The sequence below is a fragment of the Trachemys scripta genome, chromosome 1 (assembly GCF_013100865.1).
Source record: "Trachemys scripta elegans isolate TJP31775 chromosome 1, CAS_Tse_1.0, whole genome shotgun sequence".
Lineage (NCBI taxonomy): Eukaryota > Metazoa > Chordata > Testudines > Emydidae > Trachemys > Trachemys scripta.
Genome location: NC_048298.1, coordinates 139,557,515 through 139,568,647, shown reverse-complemented (window position 1 = coordinate 139,568,647; position 11,133 = coordinate 139,557,515). Strand labels below are relative to the sequence as shown.

The 11,133-nt window shown below is 47.8% G+C and overlaps 1 protein-coding gene across 1 annotated transcript in view; it reads right to left on the bottom strand.

Annotated features, from left to right (window-relative positions):
* The window catches only part of ACRBP (acrosin binding protein), a 63,957-nt gene extending 53,092 nt beyond the window's left edge, over positions 1 to 10,865 (bottom strand). The window contains exon 1 of the mRNA XM_034766619.1: positions 10,688 to 10,865. Within this exon, the coding sequence (XP_034622510.1) occupies positions 10,688 to 10,865 (178 nt within the window). The remainder of the gene's footprint in view (positions 1 to 10,687) is intronic.
* Positions 10,866 to 11,133: the final 268 nt, after the last annotated feature.

Here is an 11,133-nt window from a genome sequence, read left to right as displayed (position 1 = left end):
GACCTTTCTGTACAATATTCTGAACCTCCTCTGTATTGACAAAGCCTCACAACTTTGTATCAGCAAATTTCATTAGCATTCTCCTGTGTTTTGTGCCAAAGTCATTAATAACATTATTGAAGAAGATTGGTCCCAAGACCAATCCTTGAGGAACTCCACCAGTAACCTCTCTCCAGTCCGATAGTTCACCTTTCAGCACAACTTGTTGCCTTCTCCCCTTTAGCCAATCCCTTATCCACCTTACAATGCTTGGACTGATCCCCATCTTCCCTAATTTAACTAACAACATCCCACGTGGTACCGTGTCAAACGCTTTATTGAAGCCCAAGTATATTAGATCTACTGCACTTTTCTTCTCTAAAAAACAATCAGTTATCTTCTCAAGCAACAGGTTTCAGAGTAGCAGCCGTGTTAGTCTGTATCCGCAAAAAGAAGAACAGGAGTACTTGTGGCACCTTAGAGATTAACAAATTTATTAGAGCATAATCTTTCGTGGACTACAGCCCACTTCTATGCATCCGAAGAAGTGGGCTGTAGTCCACGAAAGCTTATGCTCTAATAAATTTGTTAGTCTCTAAGGTGCCACAAGTACTCCTGTTCTTCTTCTCAAGCAAGGAAATCAGGGTAGTCTGGCATGATCTGCCTTTGCTACACCCATGTTGCATTAAATCCCTTTGACCATTTACCTCCATAAATTTACTTATTTTTTCCTTCACAATTTGTTCTAAAGCCCTGTGTGCTACTGAGGTCAGACTAGTAGATCTGTAGTTGCCCGAATGACTTTTTTTCCCTTTCTTAAATATAGATACAACATTAGCTACTGTCCAGTCATATGCTACTACCCTGAACAGATAGATGTATTAAAAATCCTTGCTACTAGACTCACAGTCTTGTGAGTCAGTTCTTTCAGTATTTTGGGATGGAAATTATCCAGCCCCCTGATTTGAGAGCATGCAGAACAGAGAAGGAGTTTCATGAGGAACCTGAACACATCACCCAAGCCAAATTCCTTCATGTGACAGATAAGTGGTTTCTGCAGACACAGTGCTTCAAATACTCATAGAATCATGGACATGCAGGGCTGGAAGGGACCTCAGTTGGTCATCAAGTCCAGCCCCCTGCACTAAGGCAGGATCACGTAAACTAGACCATCCCAGTCAGGTGTTTGTCCAATCTGTTCTTAAAAACCTCCAGTGATGGGGATTCCACAACCTCCCTTGGAAGCCTGTTCCAGAGCTTAACTACCCTTCTAGTTGGAAAGTTTTTCTTAATATCTAACCTAAATCTCCCCTGCTGCAGATTAACCCCTTTACTTCTTGGACATGGAGAACAATTGATCACTGTCCTCTGTATAATAGCCCTTAACATATTTGAAGACTGTTATCAGGTCCTCTCTCAGTCTTCTTTTCTCAAGACTCAAATGCCCAGTTGCTTAATCTTTCCTCATAGGTCAGTTTTTCTAAACCTCTGATCATTTTTGTTGCTTTCCTCTGTACTCTCCAATTTGTCCACATCTTTCCTAAAGTGTGGCACCCAGAACAGGAAACAGTACTCCAGCTGAGGCCTCACCAGTAGAGCTGAGTAGAGCAGGACAATTACCTCCCATGTCTTACATACAACTCTCCTGTTAATACGCCCCAGCATGATATTAGCCTTTTTTTTACAACTGCATCACATTGACTCATATCCAGTTTGTGATCCACTATAACTCCCAGGTCCTTTTCATCAGTACTACCACTGAGCCCGTTATTTCCCATTTTGTAGTTGTGCATCTGTTTCTTCCTTCCTTGGTGTAGTACTTTGCACTTGTCTTTACTGAATTTCATCTTGCTGAATTCAGACCAATTCTCCAATTTGTCAAGGTCATTTTGAATTCTAATCCTGTCCTCCAAAGTGCTTGCAACCTCTCCTAGCTTGGCCTCCTCTGCAAATTTTATATGCATAGGCGTCGACTTCCCCTCTTTCCCGTGGGTGCTCGACCCCACTCTGCCCCCGGCCCCGCCCCCACTCCACCCCTGCCTCTTCCCACCCCTGCCCCGCCCCCATTCCAACTCCTTCCCCAAATCCCCGCCTCGGCCCCACCTCTTTCCCGCCTCCTCCCCTGAGCGCACCACGTTCCCACTCCTCCCCCTCCCTCCCAGAGCGTGCTAACGCTGCCAAACAGCTATTTGGCAGCAGCCGGGCAGGAAGCACTGGGAGGTAGGCGGAGGAGCGGGGATGCGGCATGCTCAGGGGAGGAGGAGGAAGTGGGGCAGGGGGTGAGCGGAGCTTGGCTGCTGGTGAGTGCAGAGCACCCACTAATTTTTCCCCGTGGGTGCTCCAGCCCCGGAACACCAGGATACTCTCCACTCCATTATCCAAGTCAGTAATGAAAATATTGACTAGTACTGGACCCAGGAATGACCCCTGTGGGACTATACTAGATACATCCTCCCAGTTTGACAGCAAACCATTGATATCCAATCTTTGAGCAGTCTTTCAACCAGTTATGCACCCACCTGCTGAAGGCTTGTGGCCTGTTTTTCACACTTCTCCTACAGGAGAACAGTCATTATGTCAGATTGGCCAGACAGGAAAGAAGAACTCCAGAGACATAACTAGAAGATATGTGGGGAATGTCACACGCCCCCAGTCATATGTTTGCTGAAACATCAATGACTCTGTTGACAGAGAATCTCTCCAATCACAGAAGAAAACAAAACTAAAAAGTAAACAGCACTGCATGTTTCAGAATTTAGTTTAGCTCTCTGTTACAATCACACTCCAGCAAACAAGAATCAAGGCTTTTTTGTTTGTTGGTGCCTTGTTCCACTCCAAATAGTGGGGCTGTGCTGACAGAAATGGTTACTAATCTGTTCCATAACTGTTGTTCTTCAAGATGTGTTGTACATGGCCACTCCACTTCAGGTGTGTGCACGTCTAGTGCACAGTTGTCAGAAACTTTTCCCTCAGCAGTATCTGTTGGGGTGGCACTGGAGCCCTCTGTTGTTTCATGCTGCTGTGCAATGGCATAAAGGGCAGAGCTGCCCCCAGCCCTCCTTAGTTCCTTTCTTACTGGACAGACTCTGATATAGCAGGGAAGGAGGGTAGGTCGTGGAAGGGACACATGCAACACATCTCAAAGAACAACAGTTACAGAAAATGTTAATAACGGGTGGTTCTTCTTTGAATGATTGCACATGCCCATTCCACTTCAGGTGACTCACAAGTAGTTCCATTTGGAGGTGGGATCTGAGTCTACATGAGTAAAGACTGAAGAACCACATGTCCGAACTTGGCATTATCTCCAGACTGCTGAGAGATGGCATAATGTGAGGCAAAGGTAGGCACTGAAGACCAAGTTGCTGCTTTGCAAATGTCCAGAATAGGCACTTGGGCCAAAAAGGCTGCAGAGGCTTGCATGTGCCTTTGTTGAATGTGCTAATACTCTGTTTGGAGGGGTTACATCGGCAAAGCTATAGCACAAACATATGTAAGAGGAGATTCTTTGAGAGGAGACCGGACAGTCCTTCATCCAGTCTGAAATTGCCATAAACAACTGTGAAGATGATTGGAATGGTTTAGTCCTGTCCATGTAAAACGCCAATGCTCTCCTGACCACTAGTGTGTGAAGTCTCATCCCTATGAACATGAGGCTGAGGGAAGAAAGTTGCCTGACCCTGATTAATAAGGAAGAGAGACACCACTTTGGATGAGGGCATAGGCATATCTTGTTCTTGTAGAAGATTGCAGACAGAGATTTGGACTCTAGAGCTCGTAATTCACTCACTGTCCAGGTTGATGCAAATGCTCCAAACTTTTTAGAAATCTGGCTGTCGTAGGATTGGAGAAAGCTGTGATAGCTGCCAGGTGGACCTTGATGTAACTAATGGCAAGACCTTCCTGTTTCAGGAATTACAAATAGTCCAACACATGATGGATCAGTGCCAGGACAGGAGAAACACCTTTTTGCTGGGACCAGATGTAGAATCTCTTACACTTCACCAGGTAAGTATACCTCGTAGAAGGTTTCCTACTATTTAAAAAAAAAATCTTGAACTCCCTTTGAACAAACGTTCTCCTGAGGCGGTAGCCACAGAGCATGCAGGCTGTCTGGTGGAGGCCCTGCAAGTTAGGATGGAGGAGGCTACCATGGTCCTGAGAGATCAGGTCTGGGTCCAATGTAATGTCAATGGAGCTCTATCAGAGAGGGTCAGCAGAGTGAAAAGTCAATGCTGTTGAGGCCATGCTAGAGCTATGAGTCTGACTCAAGCATGTTCTTGCTTGATTTTCAACAACATTCTGGGCAGGAGTGGAACTGGAGGAAGTAAGTATAGGAGCTTGTTTGTCCAGGGCAACAGGAAAGCATCCATGAGAGACCCTGGGCTGTGACCTGCTTGAGAGCAAAACTGATGACACTTCCTGTTGACTTTTGTTGCAAACAGGTCTATTTGGGGAGTGCCCCACCATTGGAAAATGAACCTGGCAACATCTGGGTGGAGGGACCATTTGTGGTGAGAAAGATCTGCTTAATCGGTCTGCCAGATTATTCTGAACACCTGGAAGGTGAGAGGCTTTGAGTGGATTGAGCTGGCAATGCAAAAAGTCCCACAGCTTCACTGACTCTTGGCAATGCTCCTACTAATGCAGCCCAATATGCCGTTAGCCTTCTTGGCAACAAGGGCACACTGTTGACTCATATCCAGCTTCTCGTCCACTGTAATCCCCAGGTCCTTTTCTTCAATACTGCCGCTTAGCCAGTTGGTCCCCAGCCTGTAGCAGTGCATGGGATTCTTCTGTCCTAAGTCCAGGACTCTACACTTGTCCTTGTTGAACTTCATCAGATTTCTTTTGGCCCAATCCACCAATTTCTCTAGGTCACTCTGGACCCTATCTCTACCCTCCAGCATATCTACCTCTCCCCCCAGCTTAGTGTCATATGCAAACTAGCTGAGGGTGCAATCCATCCCATCATCCAGATCATTAATCAAGACGTTGAACAAAACCAGGCCCAGGACTGACCCCTGGGGCACTCCACTTGATACCGACTGCCAACTAGACATCGAGCCGTTGATCAATACTTGTTGAGCCCGACAATCTAGCCAGCTTTCTATCCACTTTACAGTTCATTCATCCAATCCATACTTTTTTATCTTGCTGGTAAGAATATTTTGAGAGACTGTATCAAAAGCTTTGCTAAAGTCAAAGGATATCATGTCCACTGCTTTCCCCATATCCACAGAGCCAGTTATCTCATCATAGAAGGCAATCTGGTTGGTCAGGCATGACTTGCCCTTGGTAACTCCATGTTGACTGTTCCTGATCACCCTCCTCTCCTCCAAGTGCTTCAAAATGGATTCCTTGAGGACCTGCTCCATGATTTTTCCAGAGACAGAGGTGAGGTCTGTAGTTCCCCGGATTCTCCTTCTTCCCTTTTTTAAAGAGTCTTGCATCTGTGCACTATGTTTGCCTTTTTCCAATCGTCTGGGACATCCCCTGATCACCATGAGTTTTCAAAGATAATGGCCAATGGCTCTGCAATCACATCAGCCAAGTCCCTCAGCACCCTCGGATGCATTGCATCCAGTCCCATGGACGTGTGCATATCCAGCTTTTCTAAATAGTCCTTAACCTGTTCTTTCAGCACTGAGGGCTGCTCACCTCCTCCCCACACTGTGCTGCCCAGTGCAGCAGTCTGGGCGCTGACCTTGTCTGTGAAGGCAAAAAAGCTTTGAGTACTTCAGCTTTTTCCACATCATCTGTCACTAGGTTGCCTCCTAAGTTCCCTGTAAGCTGTGCAGCAGCCTATTTAGTGCTGCACATGTGCTCAGGGAACCCGCCCGGGGACCTGCTGTGGCAGGGGTGCCCCTCCCTTGGCCCCCACCGAGCCCGGCTCCCCAACTCCCCTGGCCTCAACTGTGCTGCGGCGCAGTCTGGGGCGGCCCATCCCCAGGCACAGCTGGGGCACTCAGACCTCCTGGGGCGGCACGACCAGAGCAGCCCGGACCCAGCTGCGACCAGGGAGGCCCAGCCTGGACCCAGGCATGGGTGGAGCGGCCCTCCCCTGGCCTGGACCTGCTGAGGCCAGGGGGATGGTATGCCTATCCTGCAGCCCCAGCCCCAGCGCTGCTGCAGCAGGAAGAGGCACCTCTCCTCCCCAGTCCAGGTACTGTTGCTGCGGGGAGAGAGAGCTGCAGGGAGTCCTCTCTCCCTGCTGTAGCTCCTGAGCACCCTCCTGCACCCCAAATCCTGCACCCCGACCCGGAGCCCTCGCCCCCTGCACCCAACTCTCTGTCCCAGCCCTGAGCCCCTCATCCCCGGCTCCACCCCAGAGCCCTCACCCCCCAGCCAGAACCCTCAAACCTCTGCATCCCAATCCTCTGCCCTAGCCCTGAACCCCCTCCCAGACTCCGAACCCCGCGGCCCCAGCTTCACCACATGCATTTTGTTATGTGCACCAATATGGAGGTGATGTGTACATCACCTTCATATTGGTGCACATGGATGGGAAAAATTAGAGGGAACACTGGTTGCCTCCTCCATTCAATAAGGGTCCCACACTTTCCCTGACCTTCTTGTTGCTAAGGTAGTTGCCATGGTAGGATGGGCCTTCAGGTTTAAAGCAATGGCCAGCATCATCTGCAATCATAACTGGGGAAGGAAGGTCTTGGCTTTCATAGAGTCCAAGGCTGCTTCTATAAACTCTGTCTCTTGTATAAGAGACAGGATTGACTTCGCTGTGTAGATGAACAACCCTAATGCATTGAAGGTGGATTGGACAACAGTCATGTTGGACATCACCTAAGCCTTGGACCATCCAAGAGGGAAACACTTGAATTCCCAATTTTCTGAGGAACACTGGCACCACTGCCCTCTATTTTATGAACACATGTGGGGCTGCAGACAGGCTAAATGGTAAGACTGCAAACTGACAGCGGCACTGGTTGACCAAAAACCTGAGGAATTTCCTGTGGCTTTGATGTTTTGCCACATGCAAATATGGCAAAAATGTTAAGCTTCCTGTTCCTGGACTGATCCACAGCCATCTTAGTCAGTGCCAGGAGGAGGTCCCAGGACTATGTGGGACCTTAGATCAGGTGGGCAAAAATAAACAGATGAAAGGAAAATTGCAGCCCCAGCCTCTCACTACAAAGGGTTGGATGTTGGAGGAATCCCTTTAAGTCGAGGGTGGCATACCAGTCTTCAGGATCCAGGGAGGGAATAACAGAAGCCAGAGGGACCACATAAAACTTTATTTTCTTTAGCTATCTGTTGCGATCTTGCAGGCCTAGAATGAGTCTGAGACCCTCTTTTGCTTTTAGAATTAGGAAGTATTGAGAATAAAATTCCTTTCCTCTGTGAAATGGAGGACCTTCTGTTATGACTCCCAACCAGAGGAGAGATTGCACCTCCTGAAGGAGAACTACCTCTTGACCGTGGCCCCTGAAAAGGGATGAGGAAAGGAAGTGAAATGGGAGGATAGAAATAAAGTGAAGGATGTATCCCAATTAAGTCTATACCTAAGACCCACTGGTCTTCAGTGATGCAGGACCAAGCATTTAAGTAGTGGGATAACCAGTTGGCAAAAAAGGGGTAGAAAAGGTTTGCACTTTGGAAGGTGGTAGGCTGTCCTTGACAAACACATCAAAATGTTTGCTTAGAACTGTCATTTTGTCTGTCTGAACTAGGAGCTGCTGCAGAAAACAAAAGGGTTGGTCTTCTATAACCTCCAATCTTTTTTCTCACTAGGTCCTGGTTCTGAGGCATGAAAGAAGGATAATATGGCTATGGAGGCGAGATCTGCTTTTTCTTTGGGGAAGGTGTATCAATGCCCAAAGATTTGAATATCGTCCTGGAGTCCTTGAGTCTATGCAGCTTTTCATTAGTCTGCTTAGAGAAGAGCAATGACCCGTCAAAGGGCTGTAATACTTTGGTCTCATTTTGGTTGTTGGGTTTAGTGAGCAGATGCTGGGTGGTGCTGGTGGCCTGTGATATACAGGAGCTAAGACTAGATGATCTGGTGGGCCCTTTTGGCCTTAAACTCTATGTATCTAAAAGGTCACAGGAGCAGTGGGTGCTGGAGGAGCCAGATCCACGTAGAACTCTGTTTGGATGTGTGAATTGACAAAGACATGGAAAATGGTCCCACAGACAGACAGAGCCTTCCTGTTAAGCTTCCTGTTCCTGGACTGATCCACAGCCATCTTAGTCAGTGCCAGGAGGAGGTCCCAGGACTATGTGGGACCTTAGATCAAGTGGGCAAAAATAAACAGATGAAAGGAAAATTGCAGCCCCAGCCTCTCACTACAAAGGGTTGGATGTTGGAGAAATCCATGAAATACAGTAGCAATGTACCTATGCTCACAACTCCATGGAGGATCTGCCAGCTTACATCACTGATGGATGGTGGAACCAGGATGGAATATATGCTCTCCTACCAGGGGCCTTCCATCCACTTGGGTCCCTGGGGGAGGGAGTGCAAAAGAGCAAGGAAATGGTGATATGGAGCATTCAATGTATGAAGATGTCCCCTGGGCATGGCTGTGAGGCCTGCTCAGGTGATGTGTGGAGAGCAGCTGCGGGGAGTTGTCATGGAGCCAAGGCCTGACTGACTCCAGCAGCTAGGAGAGAAGGGTGGGTTGGATAAGTCTTCTCAGGGGACCCATTTGAGGAATGTGAGAGAGGTAGGGGACAGGGCAGCTTTCACTGCCTAGAGCATACAACAGGAAATGTGAGTGTGGTGGGCAGCCCCATGCACTGTGCAAGCATGGTGGGGACCATCCAGTCTTGCCAACTGTAACTTATGAACGGGAATATATGACAGGGTTGCCTGCAAAAGCAGAGGATTGGACTCAGTGATCTAAGAAATCCCTTCTGGTCCTGTGTCCCTCTATAGTCCAGGAACTCTTGATTCTGAGGACCAACTTCTGGTCAACTGAAGAGACCACCACCAGCACATGAAGCTGGAGATTGGACAGGAGGGGCTCTAGGAGAAAATCCTCAACTCTCAGTGGCTACAGAGGACCTGGCTGCGGAGACCAGCTTTCAGGTCCTGGTAGAAGGCTGGCAACTATGAGAGGTCTAATGGGAGACCCCTTGGGTTGAAGTCAAAGAATAGCTAGTCATTTCAGAGCCCTCAAAAACAATGGAGAAAAGCATGCTCCATGCGGGACTAGAAGCATCCTACAGGAGCTCTGCAGGACCTGTGTAAAGTACAGTCTGACCTGTCACAGCTGGACTGAGGTCTGCCCACTTGGGACAGTAGTCACGAAGCAGGAGTTGGAGGAACCGCAAGTGCCAGATCCTGTAAGGAAGAGTCTGGGTCAGAGTCAGAGACTGGAGATCAGAGGTAGTTACCAGGTTGGAATCAGGAGGCATGCATCAGGATCAGAGTCAAGCTGGAGTAGGAGACAGGCGATCAAGCAAAGTCTAACATTACAGCAGGCCAAAGTCTGTACAGCTGGCCAGGCAACTTGCTGGGGCAACCTCTGGGGTTAAATAGGGTGCTTGGCCAATCAGAGAGCTGCAGGGTACCATCACTCTGGGTCTTTTGGGAGATATCTTGCAGTGCCTATTCTCCACAGTGCTCCCTGGCTCTCTCTCTACACGGCCTCCTGGTGGCACTGTGGGAACATCAACTGTTCTAGGCTCTGCAGACCTGGGTTCTAGTCCCTGGTTCTTTACAGCCCAAAAGCCCTACTCTCTCAGAGCAGGCCTGGCTTTGAACAAAGACCAGGCCCTGTTCACCCATGGTCAGAAGAAATCCAGGACCTATCTGTTGAGACTAGCTAAGGTGTATGCCACCCTCCCTTGTTGGAGAAGTCCTTCCATGCCTGTAATCAGCTGAAAGGTGAATAGCAAATACTTTAATGGGCTTGTTATCTAGCATACAAAAACTACAAGTTGTTACATTTGTGTATTTTAAGGGTGTGGAAAATTATTAAGGGTGTGGTATTATATCAAAACTGATATTATGTAATTAAAGTCTGTATTATAATGATGCATATAGACAAGGAGGCAAAATTAAGGTTGCTTATTCAAACTTTTCTTTAGCATTTTCTGACTTTTCAGTGTTTATATTCATAACTAATATATTAATAACATATTTTTGTATTTTAATTGTCTAGGGTGTTTTTCCTCAAGAAAAAATGAACAAAGAAATTATCCCAAGTGTTTCAGCTGCATAGATATAATCCAATTTGAATCCTTCTGTACACTGTTGTAGGCTAAAGTTATTACAGTTATTTGCAGGGTGCTTATGCTAGGATGGCATATAGATTGATCTATAAATTTTTATGCAATGGGATCTGAGCCACTGAAATGCAATATCGTTAGAGCAAGAGACAAGCAACAATAAATCTAGGTTTATCAAAGGCCTCTGAAAGCAATTGTAACAACATCCTGTCCTAAACCCAGCCTCTAGGTGGAAAGTACCAGGTTCTGTAGGCTGGGAATATCAGGCCAGGTCAACAACTGAATCATCAGTAAGAGCAGCCCAGCAGCCTAAAAAGCTGGGCTAGTACAGGATAGGTTACGTCACATGTTGACTCAAACTGGGCAGGAGTTGTCTCTCTTTCTGGGCCACACAGGTAGGAACCACACTGCCCAGACTCCAGGTTGAGTCAGTAGAGGCAACGCTGAGTTTGTTTCTGCATGGCACTGACAAAACACGATTGTTACAACCCTGATACGCCTACACCCTCTGTACCCTCTGGGATCCAGCCGTGGTTCTCAAACTGGTCCAGCCGGATGACTTTAGGGTCATGGCACCCTTGAGTACGTCGGATCTGGCAGGCGACACCTGCCTTCCAGGAGGGCATCAGGGCAGAAAAGAAGACCTGGTACTCGCTGTCAGACAGTGGGCTGCCTGGAACCAGGGATGACATGCTGCAGACAGGCTGCACCATGGGGAGCAGAAGTCCTGTGGAGAAAGCAGGACAGGGATGAGTACAGCCATCAGTGACTCAAGGACATAGAGAAGCACTTCATAGACCTGTCAGTCCCCATGTCCCCACTCGCTTCCCCAACTTCTAGATCAGCACAACAAGCCCATCCAGACTGAGGTTCCCACCTGTTCCCCATGTTGGCTGGATCACAATGGTGCCTTAGAAATGAAACACAAAAACCTCAAGCCAGCCAGTTTTCCCCAGATCT